The sequence below is a fragment of the Aquarana catesbeiana genome, linkage group LG07 (assembly GCF_042186555.1).
Source record: "Aquarana catesbeiana isolate 2022-GZ linkage group LG07, ASM4218655v1, whole genome shotgun sequence".
NCBI lineage: Eukaryota > Metazoa > Chordata > Amphibia > Anura > Ranidae > Aquarana > Aquarana catesbeiana.
In genome coordinates, this window is record NC_133330.1 from 321,232,620 (window position 1) to 321,256,859 (window position 24,240).

Genomic DNA, 24,240 nt, shown 5'->3' on the forward strand with positions numbered 1-24,240 from the left:
CTGTCAGTAAATTTGTTACGTTTTGTCAGTAAAAAATGGTACGGGAGGTTGGCAACACAGTGACAGCTGAGGATGGTCAGGTAAGGCCCTGGAGGGGTTTGCGCCCCCCCCCCCCCCCCAAATTTTTTTTTATTACCGGCCACAACTGGTAGAGATTCCAAATAAATCTAATGATTACTGGTGGCAGCTCCCTAAAGACCAAAGGGTGTCCATGGGAGAATTGGCTTGTATGCAGTAAAAGAATGAGACGAGAGTACCAAGCCATAGAGATTGGACCAAGTATGTACTGGCCACAATTTAGAGGGTCTACCAAGAGATGACATCTATCAAGTTTGGGGGATTCTGGACAAATCCATCATCAGGACTTAAAGGGGTTGTAAAGGTATTTTTTTTTTTTTTTTAAAATAACAAACATGTTATACTTACCTTCACTGTGCAGCTCGTTCTGCACAGAGTGGCCCCGAACCTGGTATTCTGGGGTCCCTCGGCGGCTGTTTCAGCTCCTCCCCGCAAGCATTTACCACCTTAATGCGAGCTCCCTCGCATGGTGGTGAGTGCTTGCGGGCGCGCTCCCGTGATACAGCCGGCGGCTATAGCCGCTCGCTGTATCACTCGGCCCAGCCCCCCTGGCGCGCCGCGTCATCGGATGTGATTGACAGCAGCGCGAGCCAATGGCTGCGCTGCTTTCAATCCATCCACTGCAGCCAATCAGCGACCAGGCTGAGCTGCAATGAAGATGACGAGGACGAGCAGCGAAGATTCGAGGCGTCAGGTAAGTAAAACGGGGGGGCTGGGGGCGGCGGTACTGTCAAAAGTTTTTTCACCTGAATGCATAGAATGTATTCAGGTGAAAAAATTTTTACCTTTACAACCCCTTTAAGATTTATTGTGAGTGGGATCTGAATGAGTGGTTAAAGCTGAAGTTTAGATGTAACTATACAATAATTGCTATATTGGTCAAGCTTGGGCAGCTATGTACAGTACCTCACAAAAGTGAGTACACCTCTCACATTTTTGTAAGTATTTTATTATATCTTTTCACGTGACAACACTGAAGAAATGACACTTTGCTACAATGTAAAGTAGTGAGTGTACAGCTTGTATAACAGTGTAAATTTGCTGTTCCCTCAAAATAACTCAACACACAGCCATTAATGTCTAAACCGCTGGCAACAAAAGTGAGTACACCCCTCAGTGAAAATGTCCAAAATTGGACCCAATTAGCATTTTCCCTCCCCAGTGTCATATGACTCGCTCGTGTTACAAGGTCTCAGGTGTGAATGGGGAGCAGGTGTGTTAAATTTGGTGTTATCGCTCTCACTTGCTCATACTGGTCACTGGAAGTTCAACATGGCAAAGAACTTAAAGATCTGAAAAAAAAGAATTGTTGCTCTACATAAAGATGGCCTAAGGCTAGGCTATAATAAGATTGCCAAGACCCTGAAACAGGGCTGCAGCACGGTGGCTAAGACCATACAGCGTTTTAACAAGACAGGTGCTCAGACCATACGCCGCACGCTGCATCAAATTGGTCTGCATGGCTGCCATCCCAGAAGGAAGCCTCTTCTAAAGATGATGCACAAGAAAGCCCGCAGTTTGCTGAAGACAAGCAGAGTAAGAACATGGATTACTGGAACCATGTCCTGTGGTCTGATGACACCAAGATAAACTTATTTGGTTCAGATGGTGTCAAGCGTGTGTGGGGGCAACCAGGTGAGGAGTACAAAGACAAGTGTGTCTTGCCTACAGTCAAGCATGGTGGTGGGAGTGTCATGGTCTGGGGCTGCATGAGTGCTGCTGGCACTGGGGAGCTACAGATCATTGAGGGAACCATGAATGCCAACATGAACTGTGACATACTGAAGCAGAGCATGATCCCCTCCCTTTGGAGACTAGGCCGCAGGGTGGTATTCCAACATATTAACAACCACAAACACACCTCCAAGACGACCACTGCCTTGCTAAAGAAGCTGAGGGTAAAGGTGATGGACTGGCCAAGCATGTCTCCAGACCTAAACCCTATTGAGCATCCTCAAACGAAAGGTGGAGGAGCACAAGGTCTAACAACCACCAGCTCCGTGATATCGTCATGGAGGAGTGGAAGAGGACTCCAGTGGCAACCTGTGAAGCTCTGGTGAACTCCATGCCCAAGAGGGTTAAGGCAGTGCTGAAAAATAAATGGTGGTCACACAAAATATTGACACTTTGGGCCTAATTTGGACATTTTCAGTTAGGGGTGTACTCACTTTTGTTGCCAGCGGTTTAGTTGTTAATGGCTGTGTTTTGAGTTATTTTAAAGGGGACAGCATATTTTACATTGTTATATAAGCTGTACACTCACTATTTTACATTGTAGCAAAGTGTCATTTCTTCAGTGTTGGCACATGAAGATATAATAAAATATTTATAAAAAATGTGAGGGGTATACTCACTTTTGTGAGATACTGCAAGATGCCATACCTGTGCGAAACAAGTGGAAGCTAGAGAAAACTGTGGTATGTACCACTACTACAGGGCAAGCAGCTACCCTGCTGCATTCTGAATACCGAAAGTCACTGACTCGGCATGGGCGCCATTCAGGGAGAGCATTGTATGTAATCCATGAGTGAAAAGCATTACCCGATTCAAGTCAGTGGGTCAGTGATCTCACGATCTCCAGAGAATACTCTGCATTAATTGAGAAAATGCATAAATTGTTGAGTAGTAGGCTAGGCGCAAAGTATTACTCTTGGATAGAATCAAACAACCATATAGGACTTGGACACAGGTCAGATGCAGATAGCAAAGTCTTGTTTCTGAGAAAGTGCAAAGTGCTCTCTAAATTGTTACCATACCAAGCAGATAACCTCATGTGTTCAGTAAGCGACAGGGCAGCCGCTTGGTATGGGGCTCAAAAGCTAGTGGAGATCACTGTAGTGGTGCCTACTACAGTGATTTCCAGCTCTCACAGGTATGGTATACACTTGTGGGATCCAGCCAGCACATCTACATTCCATAGTATTGAGCATACATCCAGCCACTCATCACTGACCATAAGGACTTGATTCCTGGTTTTGGGACAACGTGGTGTGTCAGCAGCTGGCGAATCACTATTGGACATTAGTGTTTGTTAATGCATTGACCACTGTACTATTATTTTGGGCTGGAGTAGACTGTATGCGATAAGATCATACACATATATGTGGTTCTTCCATTTATTTTGATGGGTTTATATGAAGAATCCCCCCCCCCATTGTATTTTTGTGCATTCTTGTGGGTGCACATCAAAAAGGAAGTTAGTTATTTTATATATATATATATATACACACACACACACACATTTTTTTTTTATTATTATTTTTTTTTTTTGGCTTAATTGGTGAGGAGGATAGACACCTGTCAGGGGTGGCCCTGTCCAAGGGTTCTTTTTAGTGGGGTGTGTCTTTGATGTGCAAACACTCGAATAGAGGGTCACTACACGGTTGGGTTAGCTCCAAGGAAGGGGGCCTGATCCCCAAAGCACGCAAGCTTCTCTGTGTTGCATTGGCTGTGGATACCCGTCCTACCTGCTGGAGCAGTGTATTTGAAAAGCCTGATTTTATTTAGGTTTGTGAGTATATTTTTTCAATAAAATGATTACAATAGTAATGCACTTGACATTTGTACCCTCTTGTGTGTGTTTTTACATGGTATATACTTACATTAGACCAGCTTTAAAATCCTGGAATAAGCACCTATTCAAGTCTTGGATTTGCACAATAAATGTTCTCTATATTGAGAAAGAAACATCAGTGCTAAATTGGCTTTAAATACTTTATTTTATAAATTAATTTTTCCAAAAGCCATTTTAGCCTTTTGGAAACAATACCGCGTACTTCATAAGAGACCAATCACAAGTGCCGAACCATGGCTACCCGTGGAAAATCTGCTTCCATCAGACTTAGACCAGTTAGAATTCTGAATGTTTGCCAAAAAAAAACTTGGCATATGCCTTCACTTAGCTTTTAAAAAGTGCATGGGTGGTAAATAAAATACTCAAAACACAGCTCTCAGCATTATTGGCTTGCCATACTATGCTCCACTTTTGCCCAGGAAATAGATCATAACAGCCCCATAAATCCTAAAGCCCGAAGGGGTCCCTTTGGCAAGGCCAACAATTGGGACTGGTAGTACCTTCAACAGACCACAATTGGGAACAGCACTTGGACCTGGTTTGGGGAGTGCTGATTAAGTAACCCATATAGCAGCATAGCACGGATCACTGATCTTTGTATAGTCCTTGCATATTAAATGAATCCATTTGACTTATTATAAAGAAATTCCTTGCCACTATTGAAGGTACGGTTGCAGTCTTAAGACACGTTTATGCATTTTAGAATTACAGCATCCATTTGACTTGCTAGCAGTGGTTTAGAAACGTGCTTTGGGTTCTGCACAAAACCCTCAGCTCTCCTATTATTCTAGGGTAGCATACAATTTAAAGTATACTAGTCATAAATTCAGAAATGCAATTGTTCAACTTTGATTCATCACTAAGATTTATACATTTCCCCCTATTTAAAGCCCAACTCCAGCTTTAATATACTTTGGGCCAAGCTAGCCCAAATTATTAATTTTCAGGATTTATATAGCGCCAATAGTTTGCACAGTACAGTTACAATAAAAGACAAAATGATTAAGAGGGCCCTGCACATAAGAGCTTACAATCTAATAGGGTGGGGCAAGTTTTGCAAAAGGTAATAACTGTTGAGAGATGAGATGATTGAAGAATTACAAGTTCAGTTGTTGGTGGGCAGTATAGGCTTCCCTGAAGAGATGAGTTTTCAGGGTGGCCAGAATAGGAAACAGCTGGACAGATTGAAGTAGAGTTCCAGAAGATGAGAAGCTCTGGAGACGAGCATGGGAGCAGGAGGTCTTGAGCAGAGAGGATGATTTGGGTGATATTTTTAAATAAGATTGGTGGTGTAGCTTGGGGAAGAGTTGTGCATGGCTTTGTATGTTGATGTTAGTAGTTTGAATTTAATTCACTGGGCAATCAGCAGAAAGTGGAGGGATTGGCAGAGTGGAGTGGCAGACACTGAACAGTTGGTAAGTTAGAGGAGTCTGTCAGCATACATTATAGACTGAAGAGGAGATATCCTGCATAAAAGGTAGGCCTAAGATAAGGGAGTTGCAATAGTCGAGATGAGAGATAAGGGGGCTTGGTGGTTTCCTTTACTGACATACAACTGCTGTCAGAGCTCCGCTACAGGGACTTTCCCTTCTGGAACAAAACCAGCACTGCTCAGCCATTTACAGGAAGCTTTGTGTTTTGAAAAATACAAGGCTTCCTCTGATTGGCTGAAGTGGAGGTGGGCAGACGACATCACAATCTTCATCTCAGTCATTCACAGGAAGCCTTGTATTCATTCACAAAAATGCAAAGCTTCCCGTAAATGGCTGCGCAGCACTCAGTCCAACTTGGTTTTGTTCCAGGGACGGGCTGGGAAGTCCCTGTGCTGCTGCTGGAACGCAGCACTGTATGTAGCCTTAGCTATACAGTGCTGACAGTGGGCCCATGTGTCAAAGGAAATAGACTGCTTGGGCCAGCTTGGCTGGGACTCTGGAAGTCAGAAATGATCTAAAGTCAGACAGCTGCTTCTCTGCCAACTACAGAGCTTATGGTGATACACACACAAAAAAGGGAATGTAAAAAAAAAAAATTGCAAGGTGCTCGGTTTTCAATCATTATAGTTACTTGTTTGCAATCAGTTTATGTAGGACAGGGCAGCAACTGTCAAACCCCAGTGGAATTCTCACCTCTAACCCTTGGCTTCAAATGTCTCAGATAAATTAAATAAAGCTTTATAGAGGGTTAAGTGTAAACCTTTCAATGGTAGGCCTTTAGTATTATAATAATTTTGGAACCTTGTGACAGGGCCAATTATGCCTGGCTAGATCTCTGTAAACCGTTCAAGAATGTGAACATTTTTATATTTAACAATTGAACTTCAAATGTTCCAGCAAGTCTTCCACCTTGGTCGGGTTTTCAAAGCCTGGATGCTGTAAAGGCAAAGAAGCGATAATTAGAATTTAGATTATTTAATGTTCCAAAACACAAAAAGCAAAACGCAAACTAACAGATGAGCAACAATGCACAGTATTCTACAGTGATCACTGCCATGCTGCTTGGTAGACAGTCTTGTACATGGTGCATTCTCCTGCATAGTCCTATTTAGGGCTAGCAACTGCGATCCTTCAAAAATGTCTCAATGCGCATGTATTGCATGGCAGCACTAACACACACAAATGTATTCCCATGTGTACTATTGTGTAAATGGTGGACCTTAAAGCCCTACTCAGGGAAACATTATCCCATGCAGTGGGGCTGCAGCCCTACTGCATGGGTTAGTTGCTCATTTAGTTAGGGGACTTGAAGTCTTACCTGATCCTCTAGACTGGTCACTGCAATGTCTTCTCCCCTATGCTCCAGCAGTCCTGGCATTAAGACCAATGCAAGATTTATATCCCTGCACTAGACCTGATGATGCTACAGGACAAAGAACGGAGGGAGCACAGTCTGCCGGAGGATCGTTAAGTAAAAGTGCTTCTCCTCTCCCCTAGACAAAATGAGCAATTAAGCCGTGCAGGTGCAGCCTCTACTGCAAGTGAGGATTTTCAGATTCCCGGAGTTTGGAATTAAGGGTAGTAAGGGCATCTATACCAAAAATAATGGACTACACCACAAAAATTTTACCTAGGATTCTTTGATAATAGCTGACTGGACAGATAACACTGTCCACAAGGTAGATGATTTCCTATTAGGATAGAATTCTTAGGAGGCCCATATGGACCCCAATCTGGATATATACAGCTTACTCTCCCAGGAGAGCAGTCTTTTTACACCCCACTAGTTAGACTTGGTCAGCCATCCGATACCAAGGACAGAAAAGCCAACAGGCATTTTTTTCCTTCCGTTTTAAGAAGTCAACCAGTTTGCTTCTAGGCATTAAGTATACGGTACATGCTTCCATCAACACAAACTGTGCTGGGACCAGGACAATGAGGATGTATACAGATTTCACTGGTTGGGATGACATGATGTTCCAGTGACCGTATGCCTTCCCTGGAAGTTTGGAGCCTCATTGCCCATGTTGGCTATGCATAAATCCAGCTCTGTTTGGACCACTGATTCTTGGCCTAGATCAAGTGTAGCAATCCCCCACCCCATGAACCACTTTAGGTTTGTGCCTACTGGTCAAACTGTGATCAAAGATTTTGCCTTGAATTTCTTGGTTGCTTGAGAGAGTTTTTCGTGTGCGGCTCGAGACTGGCTCAACTTGGATTCTTCATCCCGACAATACACAGTGCTTTGGCGGTCAGAGGTTTTTAGCTGAAAAACACATAATGGTGCTTCCCCATCCACCTTACAGCTCCGACTTGGCTCCTTGCAACTTTCATATTCTCATAGAAAAAGGTTTTAAAATAAGGGTGCCCAACTGCTGACCCTCTTATGAGGCCCACCACCTCTGGGATGGAAGGTCATCAAGCCCAGATCACGGGTTCCCGACCCGCCATCCTTGAGCATCAGTGTGAAAAACAGAGCCGACACTAGAGAGCAGAGCCGATACTTCCTGCGTGGCTCCCGTCACAGGCCGAGTGATACCAAATGTACTCTGCCTGTGACAGGAGCAATACAGGAAGCATCCAGTGCCGGCTCCATTCCTCATATTGATGCTTGGCGATGGTGCATTGAGAACCAGCCAGCAGTACCCAACAGGACCCACCAGCAGTACCAGCCCTGGAGGACAACCAGCACCAGCCATACCCACCTGGGGGACAGCAGCAGCCAGCAATACCTGCAGGAATCCTGAGGAAGTGAAGGTTGAGTGGCAGGTCCCGCAGTGTGAAAGCAGCCTTAGGCCCCTTTCACACAATCGGTCCCGCCTGTGTTTTTCAAGTGTACCCGATCAGACCCTCCATTTGCCTCTATAGAGCAGCAGATGTAAACAGACATTTTTTTTTGCACCCACCTTTCTCCAATCCGAAAACAGAAGAGGATCCGTCCCCTTCAGTCTGGGTGGATCAGATTAGAAAGTGTAGAGCGGGCTGTGTCTGTTAAGAGTGGACACGGACCTGTCATCCACCCGCCCATTGTGGCCCACGCAGGGTTACCAAGTCGCTAATGTGTTCCTCACTCCTCAAAAAAGGTTGGGCACCCCTGGTTTAAAAAGGACACCATTTGGTAGTGTGGCCAACGTCCAAAGAGCAACTACGTAGGCTCTGAACACCATCCCACTTGAAGACTTCCAGAGAAACAAAAACAAAAAAACAAACAAAACACGCTGGGAGCGTTGTGCACACTCGCAAGGTGCATACTTTGAAAGAGACAATGTTCAATTGTAAAATTTCTCATTTTAAGAATTTTTAATATTCTCATTACTTTCTGGACACAGAATGTGTACAACGTAACCCTCTGTTTTTAGTTATTAGTTAGACTGGAGCAATTTGGTTTGTTGGCAGGCAGCTTGCTGTAGGTGTGCTGGGGATTTTTTATTTGTGAGCCAAAAGACCTAAACTATATTCCATCAGCATATCAACCATATCATGTACCTTTTCACTGACAACAACTTACAGCACGGTCTCCTATGTAGCCACAAGGCTTCGTCCACTGGCAATACTTACAGCAGCCCTCAATGCCTGATCCACGTCTCCAATGAGGTCTTCTGTGTCTTCTAGGCCAACAGAGAGACGGACAAGGGAGTCACTGATCTTGAGGAGGACCCGGTCTTCTTCTGGGACAGAGGCATGTGTCATTATTGCTCTGCGGAAAAACACCAAGACATTTGAAACCCCAGAAAGAACATTTGGCCCAGAATACACATAATCACATATACAGGTTAGCTCATCTCCCTGTGGCCTAGTATGCTGCCAACTCTCCTTCATTAACCAAATATTCTTCTATTCTAGGTGGATCAGTCTTTTTCTGGTACCAAAGAAGTTATATACATAATTAGGCGCTAATTTGTACAAAAGGATCGGGTCTTTTATGCAGGCCTTTGTAGCATTCAAGAGGCATTTGGAAAGAGAACTTTTTATGATGCTTTATGGACATTGGGGTTAGCAAGTTGCCCTTTTATAAATGTGTTCTCCCCAAACACCGTTATGTTCCAGCGAGAGATTAGAGGTTTTACCCATTAAAAAAAGGTAAAAACCAACATCCGTCAAGCTGCTTTAAACAATAACTAAATGCATTAAAAATAAATAAATAAAAAAATAAAAAAGGAGGAGGGTACTTAAAATCTGTTATACTTACGGATGCTCAGCCAAACTTTCATATCCACCAAGACTTTCCGCCAGAGCAAAAACCTATTAAGACATATTTTGTTAGCTGTATAACCACCACATTAACATCTATATATTATATATATATATATATATACACATATATATACACATATATATACACATATACACACACACACACACACACACACACACACACACACACACACTGTATGTACAAATAAAGTGCTGTGACTACGGTGCTAAATGCAGTTTAGTTCTTACTTTAGGAATAAGCTTCACAAAAGCTTGCTGTACTGCTCTTAGGTCTGCTAGGCCATGTCCACAGGAGTTTAGCCTTGTATTTGACCAGTAGGGATGAGCTCAGGCATGTAGGGATCAGTCTGAACCCACCTGAGCAGACCATCACCTGTACAGGGTCAATCAGCTGCAGCCATTTCCCACATGTATACGAGTGTACGTGGGGCAGGGAATGCCTCAACCACCTATGATTGGCCTAGTATTGTGACAGGTTCCTGGGGGCTTGTTCAGATGGGTTTGGATTGGGATCCATGCATGCCTGAGCTCATCACTACTGGTCAAATACAAGGTGAAGCTCATGTCAAACACAAAAAAAAAAAAAAATTTTTTATTACATTTTTTTCTTAAAAACTTTATTGAATGTTAAGCATATTATATGCAGCATAAACATGTACCTGCTGGTGTTAATGAGCCTAAAACATAAAAATTGCCATCTCCACACCAAAATGACATCTTTCTGGCTTTCCAACTATCATATTAAAGACAAGGGCCCCACCAAGTTCTGCCATTTGGGCAGCACAGTGGCTAAGTGGTTAGCATTTCTGCCTAGCAACATTAAAGTCATTTGTTTGAATCCCAACCACGACACTTCCTGCCTGGAGTTTGCATGTTCTCCCTGTGCGGGTTTCCTCCCACACTCCAAAGACATGCTGGTAGGATAATTGGCCCTAGTATGTGTATGAATGTGGCGTTAGGGACCTTAGTTTGTAAGCTCCTTGAAGTCAGGGACTGATGTGAATGTACAAGGTATATGTAAAGCGCTGCGTAAATTGACAGCATTATACAAGTACCTGTAATAAATAAATTATAGGTCTATTCTGTACATAGCACCCTATGTACCATAAATGCATACGGCCTGCCCAAGGGTCTCTTTAATGTCTATTGCTCTATACAATAGCCATTAAAAAGGAAATTTGCTCTTTTTGTTACTATACAGTATGTTCTGACAGCTAGCATGCTTTATGCTCATACATACACCATTGTACCTAGCGAGGATAGGTCTGTGGGTCCTTGCCACACTGTATACCAGGGCCAGACAAGTAACTGCCCTTCACAAGCTGCTGGAACATGTAGCGCATGGTCAGAATGCAAGTCAACAATATATATTCCCACACATTATTCAGCCTGTATGCTGAGCAGCAATCAATATTCACCTTCAGACTCTTAAGGAATATCTTAGCGTGTTCCAAGTTGCCTTTGATGTAGAATGTGATCATACCAGGAACACCAGTGCACTGACGCTTGGTGAGCTCATATTGTGGGTGGGATGGCAGCCCTTAAAGTAATAAGAATAAAAACTGAATTTTTATTTTACATTTTATTTATTTTTATTTCTGGAAAAAAAAAAAAAAAAAAGCACTTTGTAGCTGCAAGAATCATTGCAGAAACCAATACAATTTTGAATATTAGACAAAATAAAAGATGACATAATCTATTCATGATTGGTGATAGGAGAGAAGAGGATGGCACAGTAGACATGTTTAGAATGAATCAGGTCACCCACTGTGGAGGAATGTAATGTACATAATGATAATCAGAAAATGTCTATTTTCTTATGTGTATACAGTACATGTTTCTATGTAACTCCTTGCTCATTATATAGTATACAGATTAGCTCTGCTTTGGAAGTGAAGATGGCACCTATCCCCTACTACCCACACATTGAAAGTATGAGGAAGTGAAGACAGAGCCAAGCCTCAGCATCAAGTTTCTGCATTCTTTCTGTATTTCAGCCAATGAGATGTACCTATTATGCCCCGTACACACGGTCAGACATTGATCAGACATTCCGACAACGAAATCCATTGATTTTTTCCAACAGATGTTGGCTCAAACTTGTCTTGCATACACACAAAGTTGTCGGAAAATCCGATCATTCTGAACGCGGTGACGTAAAACACGTACGTCGGGACTATAAAACGGGGCAGTAGCCAACAGCTTTCGTCTCTTAATTTATTCTGAGCATGCATGGCACTTTGTGCGTCGGATTTGTGTACACACGATCGGAATTTCCGACAACGGATTTTGTTGTCAAAAAGATTTATAGCAATCTCTCAAACTTTGTGAGTCGGAAATTCCGATGGAAAATGTGTGATGGAGCCGACACAAGGTCGGAATTTCCGACAAAAAGGTCCCATCACACATTTTCCGTCGGAAAATCCGACCGTGTGTACAGGGCATTAGACTGACATAATAGTGGCGCTTCGGTTTGTTTCCAATTTCGTCCCAGCTACTCTCATCTACCAGCATGGTACATGTTCTAAGCATTATTCTTAATGCAAATTCATGTGGGCCAAACATGCTCTCCACGACCTGTTACGGCTGCTAGTCAGGATTGAGGTGATCGAAACTCACGCAGTCAGAGGCAGGGTTTCAGCGCAACCCCAGCTCCTGCTCTTCCTACATACCTGCAGACTAGGTCAGCAGCCCCTTGGTCCGGTCCATCAGGCCTTCTGATTTAATATGTCTGAGCCAAGCAATGTTCCTTGTCAGGAGCTGTGTTGGAATATACCATCCCCGGTCTTCAGACAGCCCTGCTGAAAGTATTTTTTTTCCAGGCCTGCAGACGGGCCTCATCACCATCTCAGATTCTTTTGTTTGTAGTATCTTGGCTTCAGCAGACATTCATGCTTTCATTGCCAATCAAGTTATTGGAGGCAGTAATTTCCTAGGGGTGCGTGGTCTGGTTCTTTACCTTTGTTCTGAAAGTAGGGGGCCACCAGGGTGCCCAAGTGGCAAGTTTCCCATATCGTTTGTTACATTTTGGTTGCCCTTTCCTGCGGAATTGGCATCCAAACTGATAAACAATGCTTGAACTTACTTCCATCAGACCTGCCCATTGGTAGGGCAAGATCAAATGCTGCAGATGTCGTTTCACCACTGGGCTTACCCTTGGGTCAAAAGCAGTCCTTGCGTCAAAACCTTGATAAGCACTCCATTGGGTCTTGGGTACCTACACGTGTGGGGGGGGGGGGGTGGTCAGGGGTTAATTCATTCAGTTGATGTCCTGTTGGATGGAGACCCTGGTTACCGCCCAGAGATCTATAGTCTCTTAGGCTGGATTCACACCTATGCAGTTTTAGTGCTTTTTGCATTTTGCAGATTTGCACTACAGTCCATTTGACATGGTTTCCTATGGAACACGTTCTGTAGTGCAAATCTGCAAAATGCAAAAAGCACTAAAACTGCATAGGTGTGAATCCAGCCTTAGGGTGTGTGCTGAGCCACAAAGTGGTAGGTTTGGGCTAAACGTCATTATTCTGGGTTCCACTCTCGGCTCTAATCTCGATTACAATGTTGCCTGGAGAACTGCTCAGGTACGTCAGACCAGTTATCTTTCGTCCAACCCCCAGCCTGTTCCACGAAAGGGGGGCTTACAGTCACGTTGAGTATACCGTATCATGCCATAAGACTTATTCCCACAGATTGAGTCTGGCCCTCCTTCCCCTGTTCGGGACTCAGACTCGGTTGTCAGGTTACAAGCAGAAGCACAACCTGATTTATATAGCGTGGGACCAGCTTCTGGGTGTCTGGTATGGTTTCTCCATGTTTCAAGGGTGCATTGCTACAGCGTATTGGCCTAACACTATCAAACACATCCATCAGGTATCCAGCACTTCAGACCCCCTGCAAACTCCTGTCAGGTCGTTCATTTTTTGCAGCTCACCCTCTCAAACTTCCTCATACCAAGCATAGACAGGCCAGGGGTTCGTGGGAATTTCACAGAGCTACTTAACTGTTGTTCCTTTGAAGCGTTCCATCTTCTCTGCGATTATGTCACAAGGGATCCTCGGGTCGGCCCTTGCTCCCTTTCGCCCCATGTATTCTCTCGCTACAAGCTGTTCTATCCCATGTCTAGGTTTTCTCGGAAATTGGGCTTAATCTAAATCATTTATGGGTTACTTATTTGGGTTCTGGGCAGTTGCAGGTTCCAAACAGGGGGTCCCTTCGTATCATCAATCCATGGGACGTTGGTGTTCATCCTGTCGTAGCTGATACATACCGGATCCATATACTGAAGCCATCCAGGTGTGATCTACCCTATTTTTACCGTATTACCCTATTTTTGACGTTTTTTTACCTACCTTTTATCTAGCTTTCTTATCACACCTACTTTCGTGTCTTTTTTGCCATCTTTTTTCAGGCGTACTGACCAGCTAGGCCAAGGCACACCTCAGGCCTTGGCAGTTAGTGTATCGCATTTCCAAGTGAAGACTACCTACAAATACAGTATCTCACAAAAGTGATTACACCCCTCACATTTTTCTAAATATTTTATTATATCTTTTCATGTGACACTGAGGAAATTACACTTTGCTGTAAAGTAGTGAGTGTACAGCTTGTATAACAGTGTAAATTTGTTGCCACCTCAAAATAAAAAAAAAACAGCCATCAATGTCTAAACCACTGGCAACAAGTGTGAGCACATCCCTGAAAATGTGAAAAGTGAAAATGTCCAAATTGGGCCCAATTAGCTATTCCCCCCCCCCCCCCAATATCATGTGACTCGTTACAAATCTCAGGTGTGAATGGGGAGCAGGTGTGTTTGGCGTTCTTGCTCTCACTCTCTCATACTAATCACTGGAAGTTAAACATGGCAAAGATCTCTCTGAAAAAGAGTTGTTGCTCTACATAAAGATGGCCTAGTATGGTGGCCAAGACCATACAGCGGTTTAACAGGACAGGTTCCGCTCAGAATAGGCCTTGCCATGGTCAACCAAAGAAGTTGAGTGCACATGCTCCGTGTCATATCTAGAGGTTGTCTTTGGGAAATAGACGTACGAGTGCTGCCAGCATTGCTGCAGAGGTTCAAGGGGTGTGTCAGCCTATACGCCGCACACTGCATCAAATTGTTCTGCGTGGATGTCAACTGTTGCTGAAGACAAGCAGACTAAGGACATGGATTACTGGAACCATGTCCTGTGGTCTGATGAGACCAAGAGAAACTTATTTGGTTCAGATGGTGTCAAGCGTGTGTGGTGGCAACCAGGTGAGGAGTACCAAGACAAGCGAGTCTTGCCTACAGTCAAGCATGTTGGTGGGAGCATCATGGTCTGGGGCTGCTGTCACTGGGGAGCTACAGTTCATTGAGGAGAACCATGAATGTCAACATGTACTGTGACATACTGAAGCAGAGCATGATCCTCTCCCTTCAGAGACTGGGCCACGGGGCAGTCTTCCAACATAATGGCCCAAAACACCTTCAAGACAACCACTGCCTTGTTAAAGAAGCTGAGGGTAAAAAGGTGATGACTGACCAAGCATGTCTCCAGCCCTACACCCCATTGAGCATCTGTGGGGCATTCTCAAACGTAAAGGGGAGGAGTGCAAGGTCTCCAACATCCACCAGCTCCGTGATTTCATCATGGAGGAGTGGAAGAGGACTCCAGTGACCTGTGAAGCTCTGGTGAACTCCATGCCCAAGAGTGTTAAGGCAGTGCTGGAAAATAATGGTGGCCACACAAAATATTGACACTTTGGGCCCCAATTTGGGCATTTTCACTTAGGGGGGTCACTTTTGTTGCCAGAGGTTTAGACATTAATGGCTGAGTGTTATTTTGAGTGCAAAATATTTTACAGCGCACACATACAAGAATGACATTTCCTGCAGGGCTAGTTAAAAACACCTGAACATATTCAAAAAATACGGGGGTTTGGTCACACTATATGGTCATATAGTGCTAAGCCCACTTACTGCGACAAAGTACCCCGAATTAGTGGGTCCTACACTAGTAGTAGAATGGAAGATCCTCTGTCTCACATGGGAGCTGAACTCCTCTATGTGGGAGAACTGAAAGGGATACATCCTAATCACTGGTGGCCACTAAATAGGAGGTAATGAGGGGGAGGGGTGCTCCAGCCCAAAAACCTGGTCAGGGCCTATTACAACATACAAGAACATATTTGGGGGGCACACCATACAATGCATTTAAATTCAAGATGGTGCTGCTGTAAGACCTATAAACAGTACAAAATATTTTACAGCGCACACATACAAGAATGACATTCTCCCACATAGAGGAGTTCAGCTCCCATGTGAGACAGAGGATCTTCCATTCTATTACTAGTGTAGGACCCACTAATTCGGGGTACTTTGTCGCAGTAAGTGGGCTTAGCACTATATGACCATATATTGTGACCAAACCCCCGTATTTTTTGAATATGTTCAGGTGTTTTTAACTAGCCCTGCAGGAAAGGTCATTCTTGTATGTGTGCGCTGTAAAATATTTTGTACTGTTTATAGGTCTTACAGCAGCACCATCTTGAATTTAAATGCATTGTATGGTGTGCCCCCCAAATATGTTCTTGTATGTTATTTTGAGTGGACAGCAAATTTACATAAAGCTGAACACTCACTACTTTACATTGTAGCAAAGTGTTATTTCTTCACATGAAAAGATATAAAATATTTACAAAAATGTGAGGGGTGTTCGCACTTTTGTGAGATACTGTACTATCTCAAAAAAAATTAGGACTCCTGGAGAAACTATCATAAGGCCTCACCACATATATAATTCATGTTTAATGTCCTGTATTACTGACACAGTTTGAACCCATGCAGGGCAACACGCTCCCCTCTTTAATAGGGGGTCTTATATAACTACTCTATCGACAATTAAATGTCTTTTCATTGCTTAAATTTTCCTAGTATTAGATATGCACTCAAAATGCTTACAGTAGGTTTGCCCAATTGTATGTAAACCAAGTCTTTGTTCTATATGAGACTGTTTTTTTCTATTTCTCAATTAAAAATAATAAATAAAATGGACTACATGTAGAAAATTTTTTCCAAAAGTTGGAGTCAGAAGCTGTTCTTGGATTGGTTGAGAATTTACCTTTCCTAAGAGAAATATGGGGGCTTGCAGACCTCAATTAGGTAATGGTAGCTGAAAAAACTGGCTAAAAAGTCAGGAAAGTCAAAGTCCACAAGTAAAATTTAACCCGCTCCAGGTGGATCTTTCTTCTTACACCCATCCAATATGGTCGGGTGCTAGTCCAGTGAGTCTTGCTAGCTGATAAGCACCAAGAAAATTTAGGCTGGCCATACACTTTACAATTTTCTTGTTCAACTTTCCGTTAGATTTACTAAAACCATATAATATAAGGCTAGACCTAAACCCTTTCAATTTGTATGCAATCAGGCAAGCCCTTGCACTACATAGTTGAAGGTAAAGCTAAAGGAAATTGAATAAGAAAATTGTATAGTGTATGGCCAGCCTAAGTGTTCACCATAAAATCTGACTGCATGACCACTTATTTTAAAGGGTGAAAAAAAGGAGACGCTGTATGAAAGCTCACAGTAGGCAAGTAAAAGTACTACTGGGTGCAATAGCCTTGGTTCAGTAGCTCTCCACAAAAGGAGGGCACTCCTTGAAAATGGGAGGTGAGCCAAAGTTAAAAATCTACCTAGCATTTTATGCTATACAGATTTAAATGTGTTCTGTGACATTTACAAAACTGTAAATTATTCTTAGTTTTTATACCATTTTAGGGAGTCTCACTGTTCCTAAACCTGAGCCCTGAAGAAAGGTGGAGTTTTATATGAAAAAAAAAAAAAAAAAAAAAAAAAAAAAAAAATCAGTATACAGCTCTTACATGTTTCACACTTAAACGCTTTCTCAAGTGAAATGTGTAATAGTTGTATCCTATGCTGTTTAAGCGCTTGCTGAGCAGATAAATATATGCAGTGGCAAGAAAGGGCGACTAACACCAAGCCATCAAACATATGTGTAATGGTGGCAGGAGGTTGTGTGCTGACGGTGTGCAGTGAGCACACTCAGCGCACGGACCAAGCTGTCCCCAGGAGTTCTCGCTCAAGTCTTCTGACCAGGAGCAAGAGGGACAGGCTACCGATCACGTGACTACAAGAACCATCAGTGATCACATGATACAGACGCTGCGCCACCTCCCTGGCGTTAAAGTCCACTTAACCACTGGGCACCTTCACCCCCTTCCTGCCCAGGCCAATTTTCAGCTTTCAGAGAAGTCGCACTTTGAATGACAATTGCGCAGTCATGCAACACTGTACCCAAATGAAATAACATAATTTTTTCACACAAATAGAAATTTAAAGAGGAGTTCCCATTTAAAAAAAATAAATAAATTTAAAAGTCAGCAGCTACAAATACTGCAGCTGCTGACTTTTAAATTGGACGCTTACCTCCGTTCAGCGGCGCCGGCATTGCAACTGTGGGCGCCGGGCTGTGGCTTCACAGCCGGGCACCCACTGCGCATGTGCGAGCGGCGCCGCGATTAGCTGCTCAGTCATCTGGGACCTGTAATGGGTCCCAGATGATTGACAAGAGGGAGGGAGCAGAGCTGAGCCCTTCCTGTGCCGAGGGGAAGTGATGTCACCAGCCCAGGCACTGAAAGAGGCAGACTACGAGGGACCCCCTAGCAACAGGCATTTAGAGGTGAGAAAAAAAAAATATATAAATTTCAAAATTTTTTTTTTTTTTTGGCACATTCATGTATTTTTCTTATTTTGGGTGGAACACCACTTTAAATTTTGGTATTCAAGCTCGGGGGGGGGGGGGGGGGGGGGGGGGGGTTAAAGCAAAAAACATTCCCCACCCCCAAACTTTCATAGTCTATTATAAAATTTTGCAAACAGGTAATTTCTCATTCACGGATGTGTGCTGATGAGGCTGCACCGATGAGATGGCACTGGTACGGGACACTGATGAGCACAGATTGGCAGCACTGGTGAGGCTGCACTGATGATCACACACTGGCAGCACTGGTGGGCATTGTTGGGACTGCAATGATAATCCAGACACTGATAATCAGTGCCCCGATTATCAGTGTATATGTCTTTTTTACAAAAGCCAGTTATCAGCTCTCTTCTCCCCTCATGCAGTCAGCGTGAGGAAAGGAATGCCGATAACAGGCTTCTGTTTACATCGTGATCAGCTGTGATTGGAGGACACTGCGATAACAGAGTGTACCATGGTGAGATCATCATATGAAGGCTTCCCAGAACTGGCCAGCCACATTAGCCATCATTGGGCTATAGAGCAGTTGGCAAGTAGCTAAAGCCCAACAAAAATGCCCCTTGGAGTGTGGAGCTGCCCCCACACTGCCAAGGGCTAAATTATGTTCAGAAAGGAAAATAGGCTTAAGAACTTTTTTTTTTTTAATTCACACAGAAGGAATGTATACGCAATTTCTCTGGACAGGACAAATGGTTTTGGAAAGGTTTTATAAGCAGACCCCATAAACTCTAAAATCAGTCACCTCACCTGCAGAACCCGAACTGACCCCTTAAATAGTTTGATTTCTTACCTGGGAAGACAACTTTGTCAACACGAGGGTCCTTCTCAAGAAACATGGCTACAGCCAGCCCACTGTGGAAGTGCTGCTTCATTCGCAGAGGCAAAGTCTTCAGGCCACGGTTACAGAGGTAGCAATCAAACGGGGACGGAATGGCGCCGAGTGCTGCAACAAACAGATGTCTATCATAGAAATATATGTCTGATGTACAGTGGGAGGTCATGTGTAGCCTGGACACAAGGAGGAAAATGACCTCATAATAGGATATCTCCTGCTCTCCAACCCATTAAACACTGAAGGACGACTTTAGATTAATATCATTAGCCAATTTATCTATTTGTACAGTAGAATCCTAGACGCTCTGTAGACCTTCTCTTCCCGCTTGCTTCCTGTACAGCAAAATATAGTTTAGAAATTGAATTGTGGCAATTATATCTACATAAATGGGGGGACATTTGTCAAGCAAATTAGCAACACAGCTAAACTCAAAATCAGTTCAGCGCAGTCCCTGCAACAGGTTCACAGTATATTTGTGCCTCTTGCGTTTGCAAGCGGTTGCAGTTGGCTGCCAGGAATACAAAGGGTCTGAGATAGATACATTACTCTTTGGGCATCTGTCAGACAAGCAATTCTGCCACTAGAGACAAATCGCCAGGATCATTAAGAGGCTGCCTGGCTCTCCTTATGAAATGGCGCCCTCTTTTGGAATATTGCTGCTCCTGTCTCTGTTGCTGAGCCAAATACTGTTGGATTTGGATCACTAGTGATAGGCGCGACATTGCACTGCCTCAGCTACAGAGGCAACGTTTCCATAGGGAACAACAGGTCATCTTAGCAAAATTGCCATTGGCAATGTGAACAAATTGCCATCAGTAAGATTGCAAGAGGCAGAGTCAGTCTGACATCAGACATCGGCCCCTTTCACATGGGCAAAGTTGCCAACTTGCGATCCACAGTGAAACACTTTGTCAGGGGATGGCCTGTAATCAGCAGGCGATATGCCACCACCCTCATGCCTGTCTAAAAAGGGATTTCACAATGAAATCTTTTCGCCCCGGACTGCAGCTCTATCTAATGGGCAGCCTGCTAATCCCGATGCATCCGCTTCTGACAAATTGCACTTCTTTGGGGCATGTTGGCAGGTGCCATCACCTAGTGAAGCCATATAGCAACTTACCATTCTGGAGGAATTTGAGTCTCTCGTAGAGTTTGTCACAGTTTACGGAAACCAGCCCCATGACAACATCACTGTGACCTAGAGGGGGGGGAGGGAGGAAGAAAAAAAAAAAAGGATTTTCAATATTAACCACTTGACAACTGGGCACTTAAACCCCCTTCCTAACCAGACCAATTTTCAGCTTTTGGTGCTCTCACATTTTGAATGACAATTACTCAGTCATGCAACACTGTATCTATATGAAATTTTTGTCCTTTTTTTCACACAAATGGAGCTTTCTTTTGGTGGTATTTAATCACCGCTGGGTTCTTTATTTTTTGCGCCGTAAAAGAAAAAAGACAGAAAAATCTGTAAAAAAAATACATTTTTCTTCATTTCTGTTATAATATTTTGCAAATTACTAATTTTTCTTCATATATTTTGGGCAAAATTTATACCGCTACATATCTTTGGTAAAATTAACCCAAATCGGTGGATATTATTTGTACTTTGTGAAAGTTATAGAGTCCCAAAAGCTATGGTGCGAATATCTGAAAATTGATCACACCTGAAGTACAGAGGGCCTATCTCAATTCTTGAGACCCTAACATTCCAGAAAAGTACAAATTCCCCCCAAATGTCCCCTTTTTGGAAGAAGACATTCCAAGGTATTTAGAAAGATGCATGGTGAGTTTTTTGAAGTTGTCATTTTTTCCCACAATTCTTTGCAAAATCAAGGTTTTTTTTTTACTTTTTTTTCCCCACAAAATTGTCATATTAGCAGGTTATTTCTCACACACCGCATATGCATACCACAAATTACACACCAAAACACATTCTGCTATTACTCCCGAGTACGGCGATACCACATGTGTGAGACTTTTACACAGCGTGGCCACATACAGAGCCCAACATGCAGGGAGCACCTTCAGGCGTTCTGGAGCACCCAGGCCAATTCTGACATTTCTCTCCTACATGTAAAAATCATCATTTATTAGCTAGAAAATTACATAGAACCCCAAAACATTATATATGTTTTTTTAGCAAAGACCCTAGAGAATACAATGGCGGTCGTTGCAACTTTTTATCTCGCACGGTATTTGCGCAGCAATATTTTTAACGTGTTTTTTTTGGAAAAAAAACTGTTTTGTGCTTTACAAAAACCAAAACAGTAAAGTTAGCCTAATGTTTTTGCATAATGTGAAAGATGAAGTTACGCCGAGTAATTAGATACCCAGCATGTCACCTTTCAAAATTGCACGCGCTTGTGGAATGGCGCCAAACTTTGCTACTCAAAAATCCCCATAGGCGACGCTTTAAAATTTTTTACTGGCTACATGTTTTGAGTTACAGAGGAGGTCTAGGGCCAAAATTATTGCTCTCGCTCTACCGATCGCAGCGATACCTCACGTGTGGTTTGAACACCGTTTTCATATAAGGGCGGGACTTACGTATGCGTTCGCTTCTGCATGCGAGCACACAGGGACAAATTTTTTTTTTTTTTTTTTTTTTTTTTTTTTTATTATTCATTTTACTTTATTTTAGTTTGATGCTTTTTTCCAAAAAAAAAAATTTTTGACCACTTTTATTCCTATTACAAGGAATATAAACATCCTTGTAATAGGAATATGGCATGACAGGTCCTCTTTACAGTGAGATATGGGGTCAATAAGACCCCACATCTCACCTCTAGGCTGGGAAGCCTGAAATTTAAAAAAAAAAAAAAAAAAAAAAAAAAAAGACCCTGGCTTCGATCGTAGCGGTGAGTCAGTAGAAGCGCGGGGGACACACATCCCCTCTCGCCTCCCGTAAGAACGATCAAGCAGTGGAACAGCTGCTATGATCGTAATCATGGTGTAGGAATCGCCGGCTGAAAAAGCTGATATCTGAATGATGCCTGTAGCTGCAACCATCATTCAGATATCTCCGCACAAATTCAAGGACGTTGTATGATGGCCGGCGGGCGGGGAAGTGGTTAAAACGTTTTTTTTTTTTTTTTAACACAAAGTTGTCCATTTATACAATATTTCTACCACATTACATGTACATACCAAAAATGACACCCAAAATAGATTCTCCTACTCCTCCTGAGTACGGCGATACCACATGTGTGAGACTTCCACAGCCTGGCCACATACAGAGGCCGAGTACAGCCGAGCATGGCTCAGCATGGCAGGGTATGGCGGGGTATGGCAGAGTATGGCGGGGGCATGGCAGAGTATGGCGGGGGCATGGCAGAGTATTGTGGGGGCATTGCAGAGTATTGCACAGCATTGCATAGTAGTGAGGGATGGCTGAGCATGGATGGATGGCTGGATGTCTCTGTGCAGCGCTGTGGGCACTACACATACAGCCCACAGCGCTGCAAACATCCATCCATCCCCCTCCCCGCTCACTGTGTACCGATCGGTACACAGGAGGGGAGGAGAGGAACCGGCGTCATCATTTGACGGCGCGATCACATGGTAAACGGCCGCGATCAGCGGCCATTTACCGGGATCCGTGATGCGCCCCAGGAGGGCGCGCGAGAGGGGAATTCTGGGAGGACGTCATAGTACGTCCTCCCAGAGTATCCAACCGCCCTGCAGCCGTCATTCGGCTATGGGCCGGTTGGTAAGTGGTTAAAAAATTAACCAGATTCCACAAATATATAGGAAAAAAAAAAAAAAAAAAATATACACAACCACACACACAAAAATGATGGGGTAAGGAGAGGTGACTGACAAACTATAGTCACCCATAAGATAGAAGGGAACCACATTTAATTTACATGACCAAGAATTTCCAGAGCACTATAGGTTAGCCAAAGAGACTGCACAGCAGTGGCTGCCTGCCCTAAGGCTCCGTTTGTCTAACAAAAACTTTAGACTGAGCTATGCAGAGAGTGACTTTTGTGGGCTTGAGCCACTGAACAGCCAATATGACCCCCCCCCATATCATCTCCTGACCCTCTCCAGCTGGTATAACAGTTCAGCACTTTACAACAGCACAGGAAGTTGCATAGCAGCATATTGATCCCAATGGTGTGCACTCATTGGTCAGCACTGGCCATGTGACTAACAAGAATCTCCTTACTTCTGAGACACCATCCCAGAAGGGGACTCAAAAGGATTTGTCATGTGGCCAGTACCGACCAATGAACGTTCGCATTATACACGCAAAACGCCTCCAGCACTGCGTAGTGATTGTTTTTTTTTTTTTTTTAAAATAAGGTCCTGGTCTGTTATACAGGCTGGAGAAGGTGTTGGTAGATGGGAATATTACAAGGTGGGCAACAGAAGAAGAGGTGCATTCTTTTGTGAAAACATGAACATTTAAAGTATAAAAAGGACAAAACTTTAGTTGTGAATAGATTGGAGTTGGATTAGGACCCCTGTCATGTTGCTACCTCTGCACCCATTATAGTAAATTTCTCTATTTGTTCTGTTTACCGTTATCGTCAAAACCGAAAGCAAAAAGAAAAAAGAAAAAAGAAAAAAGAAAAAAAAAAAAAACTAAAATTTGGGTTGTCCCCAGAAGAGTAATATTCAGAAATTCCACTAATTTCCTGCTTTGGCTGACAGTGAAGGCAATCCCCCACCCAAAAGGGACACACTGTGTAATATATACACACACACACACACACACACACACACACACACACACACACACATACATACATACACACACACCACAAAACACTTATAACCCTTCCTTGCTCTATCCAAATTGAAAAAATAAATAAAATATAAAAATGTGCCTGTAGTTCTACTTTAAGCTCTTTACTTGACCCAAATCAAAGAGTAAGAATATATCATGCATATGTAGAGCATATAAGCAAAATCTTACAAGTTATGGCTTTTTCCTGGAGTTCTGATATAATAGATCATTTTTTAAAGTCTGCATTATCCTATAGAAAGGACCAAGGTAGGACTATCACACACACAGTATACTGACAATTGGCTTCACGGTTTTCAAGCAAAGCACAAGAGCAGCCTCTAGTGGACACGGAGCTAACTGCATACAACCGCAAATAACTATCAAATATCCCTAAAGTGATAATACACTTACCGTTCATGTATTTGTATTTAGTTGCTGAATACATACAAATGTCTGCCCCCAGGGCCAGTGGGCGCTGAAAAAAAACAATGGACAAATATTTTGCCTACAATCACATGAAGGTTCTAAGACCACATGAAATGTCAGCATTGAATCATGAAATGGGATTTTAATATATTGCATATAACTAGGGATGCATGGAATGGGTT

The 24,240-nt window shown here is 43.2% G+C and overlaps 1 protein-coding gene across 1 annotated transcript; it reads right to left on the reverse strand.

Annotated features, from left to right (window-relative positions):
• Positions 1-3,778: 3,778 nt before the first annotated feature.
• Positions 3,779-20,092, reverse strand: LOC141103771 (cystathionine gamma-lyase-like; the record flags this gene model as incomplete). Its single annotated transcript, XM_073593751.1, is given in 6 exon segments — positions 3,779-6,021; positions 8,644-8,782; positions 9,275-9,327; positions 10,719-10,840; positions 18,850-19,002; positions 20,015-20,092. Coding segments are annotated over 6 exon segments (611 nt in total), but the record flags the coding sequence as incomplete, so codon positions are not given.
• Positions 20,093-24,240: the final 4,148 nt, after the last annotated feature.